Source organism: Athene cunicularia, assembly GCF_003259725.1.
Source record: "Athene cunicularia isolate RWA chromosome 10 unlocalized genomic scaffold, athCun1 chr10_part1, whole genome shotgun sequence".
NCBI classification, from domain to species: domain Eukaryota; kingdom Metazoa; phylum Chordata; class Aves; order Strigiformes; family Strigidae; genus Athene; species Athene cunicularia.
Window position 1 is genome coordinate 21,621,026 of NW_020799112.1, and position 13,989 is coordinate 21,635,014.

At 39.8% G+C, this 13,989-nt stretch overlaps 1 protein-coding gene across 4 annotated transcripts in view; it reads left to right on the forward strand.

Moving 5' to 3' along the window:
* UNC13C (unc-13 homolog C) overlaps positions 1–13,989 on the forward strand; it is a 149,393-nt gene that overhangs the window by 102,531 nt on the left and 32,873 nt on the right. For all 4 annotated transcript variants that reach the window (XR_003399095.1, XM_026855668.1, XM_026855670.1 and 1 more), the window contains 4 exons: positions 6,823–6,949; positions 7,896–7,992; positions 8,421–8,564; positions 9,568–9,645. Coding sequence is in view for 3 of the 4 variants with exons in the window: in XM_026855668.1 (XP_026711469.1) it covers positions 6,823–6,949; positions 7,896–7,992; positions 8,421–8,564; positions 9,568–9,645 (446 nt within the window). In the remaining variant the exon portion in view is untranslated. The remainder of the gene's footprint in view (positions 1–6,822; positions 6,950–7,895; positions 7,993–8,420; positions 8,565–9,567; positions 9,646–13,989) is intronic.

The window sequence follows — 13,989 nt, forward strand, 5'->3', positions numbered from 1 at the left end:
ATGATAGATTATATATTGTTGTTTGGCATTTAGTTTACACAAGCATATCTGAGCTTACAGGTTGTTAATATTTTTGTACAGTCTGGTCCTCAAATTATTCTGCATTTATGGTAGAAACAAATGAGAACAGAGACAGCATTTCACCAGCAGTGCAAGTGATCTGGTACTGATTTCATAGGGTAAGAAATCTTTTCCTTGCCAAGTACAAAGATGCGAAGGTTAAAAGACGATGAGAGAGTAATGAGCTGGAATCAGATGTGCAATTACAAAAGTGTTTTATTCTGTGTCCTCAGAAATGTCTTTTTCAGATATTTGGTATCTCTTAACTTTTGAATAGGTCAGATCAAATGTCCGGAGCTATCCAGGCTGTTAAAAAGAGAACATTCTAATTGCTGTTATTATGATAATCTAATTCTGGTAGTGGCCAGAAGTCAAGACCAGCATCATGCCAGAAATTAATTAGCTGCTGTGTAAATACAGCGATAGACAGTCTCAATCCTGCAGAGCGAACGTTCTGAAGTGTCAGGCCTTAGGAAAACAGGAGAAGAACAGGAAAGTCATTATACTATTTTATGCATTTAACGTGTTTGTTTTTTCAGTTTGCTGTTATCCTCAGTCTGTAAACCGATGTCATCTTCCTGGTCCTCTGACAGATTAAGAGGCAGGTCTGTGATTTGATGCTGAGCACAAGGAGCACAAAGAGAGGACAAAAAAAACCTACCAAAAAGGCTAATGAAGCCCAGAGAAAGGTCACACCATTTGGTGGCAGACTTCAAGTCTATTTTCACTCCAACCTTACAATTTACAAATGTTTCTCTTAAGACAGAATGTAATCTTGGCTTAGAATGAAACCCCAGAGCAGATTTGGGAAGGTGGGGCTGAGGTTATGGAAGGGAAAACAGGGCAGCGTCCACCAGGATGCAGGATTTCATCAGGATGTCAAAACATGAGACCTTTTTATTTGAATGAATCTCATTCTGCATTCACACATTTCAACAAATGTGTTACATCCTTGTTTTTCCAGAGACCTGAGGAGTAAAGACTCATGTGTAGTCTCGTGGGGAATACAGAGAGCATTGAGACAAAGACAAGGCGATTACAGTCGGGGTGATTGATAAGCTTTGGCAGATAGTCGATCAGATTGAGACATGACTGGAGGAGGAGGGGGTTAGACCTGTCCTTCGGTCAGCGAGGGCCGATGGTAACAGCACCCGCGTGCTCTGGGGCGGGAGGGCTGTCAGCGTGGGAACGCAGTTACATACCAGCACGGGTCCCCAGGCGTGCCTGAAAAGCACTGCACCCATACCAAATGGCACTATTTTGTTGAAGTTAATTAGTCCCACTAATTAAGACAGATAAAGTGGACAGAACTTTTCCCAGGAGCTAAATTACTATTTCTTCATGGCATTGTATTGTGCTGTATCGATGGGTCTTCTTGGGACTACCTCAGAGATCTCCAGCTTGGCACAACCTTGTCCCTGGGGACATGCCCACTGTATCATCTGGTTATTCCCTCACCCATTTTCTTTGATTTTTACACGCTGAACCATAATCAGAATAATAAGCACCACTGTTTATACTGCAGTACAAGTCTACAGTAATCGTAATAAGTTAAAGCCTCTTTATGTCTGATTGTAGGTGTGTTCATGGTGCCAGATGTTACTAGAAAAAAAAATGTAGTGCATCAGTGAATGCCTGACTTAATTATTTAGCCTTAAAGTTGTCACTCAATAACAACAATTTATGTTGCCCCATGTATTTAATGATGAAAGCTCTGTCCTTATTTAATCTTCTTTTAACCACTGAATATTAATCTCGTTCTGAAACATTATTAGCTCTCAGTCAGGCAGCCACTGATTGTCATACATTTGTGTATAATTTTTTCCTGAATGTTGCCTAATTGTGAGAGAGACAATTTTGCTAGTCAGCATAGACTAGTACTGCCACGCTGGATAGGTCAGACTGGGAATGGCGCTTTAAATGAACCCTGCACTGATGAATAATTGTGGGTTAATTACAGCTCTCATGGTTCCATCCTGTCCACGGACCAGTGAGCTCGGTAAGCAAGGGAGCGGTTCTGTGTTCAGCTGAAGGGGCTGTGCGTCCCCTGTAGGGTCAGGAAGAGTTCTGTCTTACACCGAGGGTCCCTCAGGAATTCCCCAGCTATCTCAGCCCAGAAGAATAATTTGCCTCTTCTTTCTTCTCGTCCTTGGTTACTGTTCTTCCCCAGTAAGATGACCCAACTTCATTGCAAAAATTAGAGTTGTGTCTTTTGTCTGATATAATTTTATGACTGGGGGGAAGCAAAGAAAACTCAAGCCAAATTGTGACTTTGTCCCCACAGAAATTCATTTAAAGGACCCGCACTGCTCTGCGCAGCTCTGCCTGCACCGCCTGGAGGAAGCCTCCATCCTCCCCCTCCTCCAGGACGTGCCCCTGAGGCAGGCGTGCAGGGCAGCACCAGGGCTTAGACCCGGGGCGCTGCACCGCTGCCTGAGCTCCCTGCGCTCGCCCCGTGAATCCATTCACCTTTGCACTTCTTTCCATTTACAAACAGGAATCAAGGGCAGCTTGCTTAATACAAAACATTTATCTTTATCAACTAAAATAAAACTTTTGAGTAAAAGAAAATATAAAATAACAAGCAACCTCAGTGCTAGTTTTAATCCTGCCTACTGTTAAGCCGCACAGTAGGACAGTTTGTAAAAGCTTTGCTCACACAGCAAACTGCCCTTCTCCCGGGCTCGGAGTTATTAAGCTGAAGACTCAGTCTTTTACTTTCAGGACTTTTCCACAAACGGAGGCTCACTAGTGCCTGTTTTCTTCTGTAGGTGCACAGGCAATGTTCCTCTCACAGGCAAGTGCATTAATTCGAACTTAAATATTTGATACTGGTTCCAGCACCCCTACGAGAATAGGAGAAATCCATTAAAACTGCTTTTTCCCCACATTATCTTTTAATAAGTCTTAAGTGCAATTTGCTGGGTAACAATTAGAGAACACCTCTGTGTTGCCTTTGCTTCTGCGTCACAGGCAGAGCCGGGTACAACACGGGTACTTACTAAAGCTCCACCTCATGTTTATCCTGCAGCCTGATTCTGGTTTGTACTTCATCCTATTAATCACTTATAAAATGCTACCATGACTATTTGATAATATTTTATGCTCACTTTGCACTCTTGTGACAAGCCAAAGAGCAGAGAATCGAGTCTAAATGTTTCCTTTGTGGAAAGATACTTTTTTTTTTTTTTTTTTTTTTTTTTTTAAATGAAACAAGAAATAAATGAATGTAGCCTGTCATAAAAGTTGCGATGAAGATGCAGCTGTGTATGCGGCAGTTAAGACCCAATGCAATTAAGGCTGCCTTTATTACATTTATTATCTTTTTCCTCCCAGATCCAAGCCTTGTAGCATTAAATTATGTGGTAACATTTCCCGAGAAGCAGTGGTTTCCAAGAAGCATGTATATCCCGTCTTTATTTAGCAATTTTTAGACATATTAGAGGTTTATGAAAGCCTTATCAATATAAATTGGCTTCCTACACCAGCATTACTTTTCCTCTTTTATTAATTTCCGATTATGTGATTACTTTGAATAAATGCTGCAACTTCAGTACCAAGTATTTGTAACTTCCATCATGTTCTTCAGTACCAGGGCTTTAATCTTCATCGTAGATCTCCTGTCAGACAGGATGGACCATTTCTTCTGCTCCATTCATAGCTGCATGTCCTTGGGCTTTCCACGGTCAATTCATGCACAAAGCAAGAATTCCACTAACAGTAAAAAAGCACAGTTTAGGTTATTTCAGTCCTTGGAAGCAACTGCTTACTTCCTCCGGTAATCAATAGTAGCCGTGTATATCCAAAGACAGAATGTTGTCTCTGAGTGTTTGTTCTTTGAATATTATTGATCTGTTCAGCTTTCATTCCACAAATTTCACTCTGATGTGGCATTGAAGGATAAAAGTTATACTGAGGTTGATTTTATTAAATTATTTGCTGTACTGGCATTTCTCTTTGTCTTGGTGTGATGGATGCACTTGGCCCTCCCCGCTCTGCCCCCTACCTTAAGTGATTTAACTCATTCATCTGCAACACTTAGTGGCAAACAGGACAGAGCAAGTTTATGCTTAATCAAGCTCCGTATCTTGCATCTCGAGTTGCCCTGTTGGTGATGTATCCATCCACTCTTCTGGAACTTTTCTGGCTAAATTTTCAATAAGGAGTAAAAAAACCAACTAAGTAATGTTAAGAAGATATCAAAGTTAATTTGCCTAAAGTACTTTGAAATTATTAGGCAGAATAACACAGTAGCTAAAAAATGGCAAACGCAGTGTTTTGTGTAGAAGATAAGGTTGTTTGCAGCAGATTCACACATCCTCCGTGGTACTGGGTGTTGCATCTCCCAGAGTATCTACCATTGGGGTTCCCCAAGCAGCTCACCGCTTCCACGGGAGGCAGGTGTCCCTGAAGTCACTGTACCTGCTGCGAAATGGGAAGCAACGCAGAGCACTCTGGGCAAACGGCCTCTCGCTTTGAGAGCGCCTCCTTGAATCTGGAAGGCAATGTCATAACAGCTTTGAAAGTGCGCTGCGTTCAGTCAGGGATTGATTAGCCCGCTTCCACTGCAGGCAAGAAGAGAAAAAAGAACAGTAAATCCATTTTTTTTCTCACAATTCAGAATGAGACAGTCTGCCTTCCCTCCCTGGGCTCTGTTCAGTGAGGAAATATGACTCTGTGGTTAAGAAATCTTTGAACAAGATCTACACTGCCTTTCATAATTTATGCGTGTTCCCTCAGTAAATTCACTTGGTCTCCCTATACCTCAGTTTCTAATTTGTAAAATGTAATAGCACAGCTTAATCACCTCAGAGATGTTCAAGCTGTAAACCATTATGTCTGTGAAGAGTTCAAAGATATTTTGATGAAAATTTCCAAGTAAATGCAGAGATAAGATTGACTATGTCGAAGTCTCTTACGAAAGACAATATATTTTTTTAAAGGAGAATTAGAGGGTATTTTTAGTTGTAAATCAGTTGTAAGTGCAATTCAAAGAAGGATGTAATGACACAGGTTTTGGTTAATTATGTTTATCTTGGCACAAAGAGGGCTTTCAGAAATGCCAGTGGTATTTCATATTATCAAAATCAATGTAAATTATACATAATTATCCATTAGTTGCATCCTGGTCTGTATTTCAGCTAAAACCCAGTGACTTCCATTGCCTTTGAGCAAAGCACGAGAACCCTGGGATGAGATGTCTACTAGAATCTAATGTCTCCTTCTAAATCAGTAATGAACTTTGAGTTTCTGTTTTTCTTCATTTGTGGCCTGATCCACTATGTAACATTCAAGGAGAGTCTTCCAGTTCATTTCAGAGCACAGGGATTAATTCTAGAGCACTATAAGCATAAGACCCACATTAAAAGAGGCAGTGGCATAGCAGCTCTTGTAGCGTAGGGAAATTGCATTGGGGTCAAGTCCCCAAAACATTAACTTCCATCCAGAACATAGGTGCATCGTAGTGAGGTGGTTCCGAGGGAGCAAAGCCACTTCACACTCACTCAGCATCATTCCTCACAGGACTTCCTTCAGAGCTGCTCTTCCATTAGCCATACTCAGCTTGTGCCATGCAGGTACTTCCCAATTCTGTGACTGAAAGTTTGTAAACAGCAGGTTTTCTGAAACAGCAGTTCTGAAAGAAAGAGATAAAATATGCAGCTGGTAGTCTCTAGAATGATTGGTAAGTAATTATTGCAAATAACGTGGAATTATGTCACAATGGTTGAAAACAGCATCTGGTTTTTGATGGGAAATTTTGCAGTTAATCCAAACACAATTCCATTAAGCTTAGTCTCAATCGTTTTAATAAACTGTAGTGCAATATCGTATGTAACAGTCAGCCAACTGATTGTGATATAATTAATTTGTTACACATAAATATTCGTTGTAGTGGTTATTAATCTCTGAAACATTCTCTTTAGAGCCTGGAAACCGGACGAGCGTTTTTTGTTAGATATTCATATATATTTATGTACATCTAGTCAATTTGTTTGGGTTTTACAGACAAATTTCCTTCTTGCAGTTCTTGTTCATAAGGATTTGAAATACACTTTAAAACTACCTCATCAGAATCCTTCAAGCAGTTTAACTGGATGTTGTTACAAAGAACAGTGGCTAGGAAACTGCTGTAGAAAAAAGAAAATATTTGCTCTTAGCTTTTGTATGCAAGTAAGGGACAATTCGACTTGAAGGTGAAGAGGACATGAAGGTGTTGAAGCCCATTTGAGAAACTTTACTTTATTAAACCAGCTTTCCACTTGTGCCCTGTATAAATCCGATGGCTCTAGAGCTGTCTGCTCGCTCTTTGCCTTACCTGCATGTGATAAATGCAGCCTGTTCACTAATGCAGTTTTCATCGATTCGTATAGGACTGGCTTTTATAGTTGTTACTACATTTGCCTACTGCACAGCTATAGTTGTCTTCCAGCTTGGCACCTGACCCCGCTTCTTAACCGTTCTGTAACAACCAAAGAAGGATCTAAAGAACAGGCAGTCAGCTAATCTGGGTTTTCCTCGCTGCAGTGAAGACAGTTGAAATGCCTGACTTGTGGTCTGGTCTGTGTGGTGTTCTGTTTTTCCTGAGGGTACTCGGAACCTGAAGACTGAAACTTGTGGGCACTACTACCTCGAAAAAAATCAAACCAATTGTGCTTTAAAACACAAGTGCTGGATTATTATGTCGCCAGCGCACCGAAGCACAAAAATATTATTTACTGTTAGAATGCTGTTAAACGCTTGTGTTTCCACTCCTATTTACAGAACACGAAGCGCAGCGGTTATGCAAGAGCACAGACTATATGAATTTGCACTTCAAAGTGAAATGGTTTTATAATGAGTATGTGCGAGAGCTCTCTGCCTTCAAGGATGCGGTGCCTGAATACTCTCTGTAAGTAGTGTAGAGGGAAGTCTCCCGTGAGTTTGGGTTCGGGCAAGGTTTATTTTGGTAAATATTTATGCTCAAGTTTGTGCAAGATCTCAAGGTGCCTAGCACTGACAAACTTCTTTATCAAATTAAATAGCCCAAGTGCTAGAAGCGTGATTGGGGATTTCATAGAACACCCAACCCTTGTAACTGCAGGTCTTCACCGATGACAAAATATACTGCCCAGAAAATGCCCGAGGAAGGTCTGAAATGTGGGAACAGCAGCACTATTAGGTATAGCCCCCTGCATTTGTTTCATACCCAAATTTGGGTGCAGATACAATGCTAAGGGGATATAGCACTGAAATTATCCTTCCTGCACTGGGTTAATGTTCTGCTGCTGCTTTCATTTTCGCCTTTCCTCCTGCAACGCCTTCAGTCCTGTCCTTTTGTATCAGCTACCCGTGATGGCATTCCTTACTCTTCTGCAAGTCTGCTGGTTTGCCAACATGGTTTCAGGTCTGTTATTGCATTAAAACTTTTTAAAATAAACTAAAGAAAAATAAAACACAGTTCTGTTTTATTAAAGCACAGTTTTATCCAAGTTGTTTCACATAAAATTAAAAATTAAATGTTAACAAAGAACCAATACTGATAAAAGACATTCTAACATTTTAGAAAATGAACAGGATATGATCCTCTGCAAAACATGGACATATTTCTCTGGTGGCTACTGCTAATTTTACATCAGTAAGGTAGACCAGTTAGAGTATTGTGAAATTGAAGCCTGAAAGACCTTTTGGTAGCCACAATGTCTTTAGTGACAAAAATTTTTCTAGGATGAGAGACTTTTCAGCAACTAGAACAGATGTGATGACAGAAGATGCCAAACTGCTGGGTGGTATGGCACCCTTCCTTTCAGGATCTTTATGAAATATACTTACTTTACAAAACTGGTTTGAATTTTCAGGTGGTTTGAACCATTTGTCATTCAGTGGCTGGATGAAAATGAGGATGTCTCAATGGAATTTCTTCACGGAGCACTAGAAAGAGACAAAAAAGATGGGGTGAGCCTTTACTTTTTAAATAAAATAATAAAGTATTAAAGACAGTTACTGAGTGCTGCAGAACCAGAAGTACATTTGGTCCCACAGTATCCTTGTTAGAGCTCAGTCAGCAATGGTTCTTGGAAGACAAACCTATGGAAAAATTCCTGCTCTAATTTTATCTGCCCGAATTCCCTGCAGACTTCAGTCTGTGGTTTCACTAAACCCTGATGTGATCCTGATGTCAGGAAAGAGAATTTTGTTTGTAAGAGGTTTGAAAAGAATAGAAATGTGAAAGCAACATTTCTCAGTATTATCAGTGAGACCTGTTTTTAAATTTGGTTTTATTTATTACTTTTTATGAGTCTAGGAAGAATTTCAAGTGTAAGAAAATCAGTTAATACAGTTTTGATCTCTGAACAAACATTAACTCGTTTGAATGTTCTTAGTTTCAGCAAACGTCGGACCACGCCCTCTTCTCTTGTTCTGTGGTTGATGTCTTCACACAGCTCAATCAAAGCTTTGAGATTATTAGGAAACTGGAGTGTCCTAATCCAGAAGCACTATCGCATTTAATGAGAAGATTTGCAAAGGTAAATTAAAACCAGTGCATCTCAACTAAGCTTCAGAGAGGGTGACATTGTTCTACCGCGTACTTAAAAACTAAGTAATTGCAATGTTGTTTAGAATCAATCTCTCCTGTCTCTGGCTGGGGTGTTAGAAGGACACGCTGCTTGCTGTCTGTGCCTTAAGACTGTTTTTCATCTACTTTGTCAAAATCGTTTACCAGTTTGAGAAGCTCTATCCTCTCTGAGGTTTCATATTTACATATATGTTATACAATCTATTATTATTATTGATAAGCACTGATTACAATTGGATTAATGGAGCAATTCAGTGAAATGCAATTATCTAATTAGTCAATGCAAGGGAAGGAAAAATTCAAGGTATGGCACTAAAGTATTGTTGGCTGAAGCCCTGAGATGGAAGTTCTTCTTCATCTGCTGTTTGATAAACTCACATTTGTCAGGCCAGCTTTCCATTTGGATGTTAATATTTCCTCACAAGTTTTAGATTTCCATTACAGTCCTGATGGCTTTAGAAAAGTTTGCATTTACATTTATTCCTGTTCTTCCATTGCAACTCTTCCATTTGCAAACAAATTTCCTGTTTACATGATTATTGTAAGGTAAACTCATATTGCCAGGCTTTGAACAGTGCTCCCTTGGTCTTATTTTTCCATTATATTTTAATCTGTGCATTGTCACCCTAGAGGATTTTTTGAGCTTGCTACTATTCCATTAAGTATGTAGCACGTTGAAAGGAGTAGAGCTCTCAGTGCTTCTCAAAACCAGTATGACTAGAATTAAAGTATCTCTGCATTGAAGATTACATTCCAGTAAGAATAACCCACCATCTGTTGTGCCGGGATTTCAAAATGTTCTCACAGGATTGCTGATATCTGAAAAAATACTATATACTAAAGGTGTAAGCACTTGTAAAATCTATAATTTATGTAAACCTTTTTTGGTTTTTTTATTAATTTTGGTTTACATGATTAAATTTACCACTTAAAATATTATTCTCCTCTCCTAGACTATCAACAAAGTGCTGCTTCAGTATGCTGTAATTATTTCAAATTACTTCAGCTCATATTGTGATAAAGAAAATGTGGTGAGTAAAAAGCTGTGTTTTATTTCTGCCTCAGAGACTACCTTTAAATGACTTACTGTACTTGTTGAAAATGTGATCACTTTTGTGTTTGAGAACAGGCACAGATGAAGGGAAAGGATTTCTGGTTTGCTGTAGTAAAATTTTTAATAAGGTCAGCATGTTTTCATAGCTGTTTACATTGCTGTGGAAAAGCTGGAGTAGGTGGAATTAGTTAAGAATCCTAGTTAATGATGTCAGTATTAAAGTAGGAAAAAAGTTACAAGATGGTCAGAAACTCTCCCTGGATAACAGCCTTCTACAACGGTGGATGTATCTTCATCCTTTTTTCCAAACAGAAGAAAGTATTTTTGAGTCAGTTTTCATTTTGCTTTGGCTTGCTTCTTTTTATCAGTTTATTCACTGGAGAATTTATAAGATCATTCCTCCCTGTGCAAGGAGTGTGTGCAGACTTTTCTGCTGCTACCACTCACTCTCTGCATCTTTATCCATGCAGCAGTGAGATGGAAATCATCTGCTGTTCTGTGCCTCGCTGCCTACAAGGGCCTCCTTAGTGAAGGACCAGATTGCCATGGAAATGAGAGAGATATGGGCACTAAAGATGTGGTTAAGCAAATCAAAGCATTATCACTAGCTTAACATGACAAAGGAAAATTGTTCTTCTAACTTTAAGCAGTTCTGTATATGTTTTTTTACAGAGCAGTGACACTTCTGTATATAGATGTGTCATGTGTCAGAGTTAACTTCCCACTCCAGGTATTTTCAGCCTTGAAGCCCTCTGCAGTAAACAGTTGAAAAGACTCACTCTAGTAGATATCCACAGATCTTTCTGCTGGCAGTACTGAATCTTTTCAGCATTTGAGAAGTGTAAAAGCACCAGACCAAGTTTGGCAATCATCATGTAAAGAGAATCTGTTTTATAGGTGTAGAAACACTAGGAAATCTGCCAGTTATGGAATAGAATTAGGAATGGAATGGAATATGGAATGGAATGGAATATGGAATGGAATGGAATATGGAATATGGAATAGGGAATAGGGAATGGAATGGAATAGGGAATGGAATAGAAGAGAATAGGGAATGGAATAGAAGAGAATAGGGAATGGAATAGAAGAAAATAGGGAATGGAATAGAAGAGAATAGGGAATGGAATGGAATAGGGAATGGAATAGAAGAGAATAGGGAATGGAATGGAATAGGGAATGGAATGGAATAGGGAATGGAATGGAATAGAAAATATGGAATGGAATGGAATATGGAATGGAATATGGAATATGGAATGGAATATGGAATGGAATGGACCAGCATCCATGATCTAGTCCATCTGCCTGAGCGGCCCAGGGCTGCCCAGGCTGAAGCACGGTATTCAGGACGTTTGTCCGAATGCCCCCCAAACGCCGGCAGGCTTGGGGCGCACTGCGCGGTGCTCTAGGAAGCCTGTTCCAGGGCCTGACCCTCCTCTCAGGGACGAAATGCTTCCTAGTGTCAAACCTGAACCCCCCGAGGCAATTCACCCCTTCCTGCATGCCTGTCCCTGGGTACCAGCTGCTGTCTGATAGACCAGCACACCATCTTGCCAGGATTTTTCCCTGTGATCTAGCAGGATGTAAATCTCCAAGCATTTTTAACTTTACAGAGTTTAACTTTACAAATCTCCAGGGCAAATACAGATCTGAAAAGAACACAACTCACTCTCTCCAGTATGGAGAAGTAAATACGTTGCATGTCTTTTACTTTAATGTTAATCAGTCCAAACCAAGTTTTATCTAAAATAATTTGTCTCTGTATTTGACCCAATATAAGCCATGACTATTCTCAAAAAATTAATTTTAAAAACAACTAAATATTTTTCTCTATTCATTTCAATGCTAATATTAAATAAAGCTTACTGCTTTCTGGAAGAAATTAGTTTTGATACAGAGTGTTGGGTCACTGAGTCAAACTGTGTGTGTAGTCTTTTGGCCTGTCCAACGGATCGTTGTGATTGTTGGCATTTCTGAAGTCAGCTGGTGTGGCAACTGTTACTAAGGCTTTAGGCAGAATTCATCTGCTAGAAAGTATTCCATCAAATGCCTTTGGGGGACATAACTTATTTTTAACAGAAGTACCTTTTGGAAATACATACGTTTAGTTTTATAAAAGACCATTTGATCTGGTGATCTCAACTATATTAAAAGCCCATCTCCTGAATTTGAATTGATAGAAGGGATTAAAACAAATAGTTTTTTTATGATTAAAGTTAGATTTTGGCAGTCTTTTTCAAGTCAATACTTTTACTATTTTTATTAAACACTATAAAATGTGCACATAAACTGTTCAAATAAAAGCATGCCAAAGGTGCATTTCAGAAAGACATGTATCTAATGTAAAAACATCCTCTTATCTTCCACCTCCTGTCAGGGTTTACAAACAGGCCTGGGTTTATGTATTGTACTTGCCACTCACTGTTACGTGTTGTTGTGTCTGGCTGTAAATTGCTGCAAAAAATATTCTGAAGGGCAAGATAAGAATGAAGCAGTAAGATGAGAATGTTTTTTAAGTTCTGGTTCTGACAGCAACAGAAAATTTTCCATTGAGCCGAGGTAGGCTTGGGCTCTGAAAGAGCAACCTTAGCTAGCCTCGGAGGAAACTCTGAAAATCGCCTCCGTATGAAGTGCTTAGCTCACAGATTCAGTGTATTGCCTAAGGCATCTGCACTTGTTTGGAACAGAACCACCAAGACGTTATATTCAGCTACTTATTCCCCCATCAGAAATCATAATCATTGATCTGTGATACTGCAGATAATTTCCAGACTAATGAATATGTCAGGAGAGAAGACACAGCACAGGGGAGGAGGACACAGCGATCATAAATTAATAGAAGGCAGATAAACAAATAGAAGTGGGGTTTGTGGGTTTTTCAAGAAACAGGAAGACAGGTGATATTTCAACCGTTACCCAGAGCCAGCTGGTTTTGCTGGAGAACAAATAGCAAGCTTTACTGGGAAGCAGTAATGGAAGTATTAAGAAGTTAGCTCAAATTTCTTTCTTTTCCTTCAGTTGAGAAGGACTCCGAAACCAAATTCCTCTGAGAGTAATGTAGAATTAAAGCTAAATCATGTTATTGACCTTTTGAATACCAAAGTCTAATCACACCACATCTCAGCACTACACTGGAACATGCTATTAAGTAGAAAGGTACAAATGAGTGTCAATCACCGTGATCATTCCATCTCCTTCTTGTTGTCTGGAAAAAAAGTGTATGTGTTTTATTGAAATGCATTGTTTCGGTGTCTAAATTAATCCAACCGTGCACTAGAACACACTGACCTTGGCCAACCAGAACTCTTCTAGCAAGCATGGTCTTATTGCTTCCCTTGCACCATACCAAGCTAGCATATCATGTCATCTGAGTACACAAAATTCTAGTAATAGATCCTTTCTTCCATAATTTTGTCATAAGCTGCTTAATTTTATCCATGTTTTACTTTTTACCTTACGTTTATCCAGCAATTGCTGGTTTTTACAGCCTGGCTCTGTGTTCTGCCTTAAAAAAATGAGCTTCAACATCAGTAGTTTTAGACTAAAATAGTATGTTTACAAAATTCTATTGCCTAATTCATTCACCAGTTTTTCAAGCAACACAAAATGTACATTTCTGAAATATTATTTTGCTATTAACAAAACTGCCTGGTGATTTTTTTTCACGGAGTTAAATCCAGTTGGTGGCCAGTCACCCTGGAGGGGTTGAACAGTCGGGCTGACCCAGCGCTGAGGGATCTGGCGAAGTTGGGAACCATCAGGGTGAGGTTCATGGTTGGACTGGAGCAGCTTCAGGGTCTTTTCCAAGCGAGATGATTCTATGATTCAAATACTTAAGCATCAGCCATTATCTGGGTTACGGTGCTGTCAGTTTTCTGCGAGGACTGGGTCTACAAAGCAATTTGTCAATCCCTTTCCCTCAGTCTATCTTCACTCCTAAAGTGCTTTGATCATTATTGTGTCTACTCGCCAAGAGACAGCAACGTACTACTTGCATTAACCCACCAGATGTAACCGTATGAGGTATGACTAGCAACTACTTGGGACAGAAGGTCCAGGATGTGGAATACTGGGATCTGAAAGCTGCCCAGCTGGTTGGAAGAAGGTGTTGAGTTTCCTGCGGCATAATGGGCAGGCAGGCACTGGCTGGGTGGGTTTGCTGCCTGGGCAAAGGGGAGTGTGAAAGAAAGAACGAACGAACGAGGGGAAGGCAGCAGTGGTTGGGATCCTGAGATCCTCCTCTAACAAACACAATTGCACGAACGTAGGGCTGCTGAAGAACTGCTCTTCAGCCCAGAGGCTGGAATACACATACTCGTACATA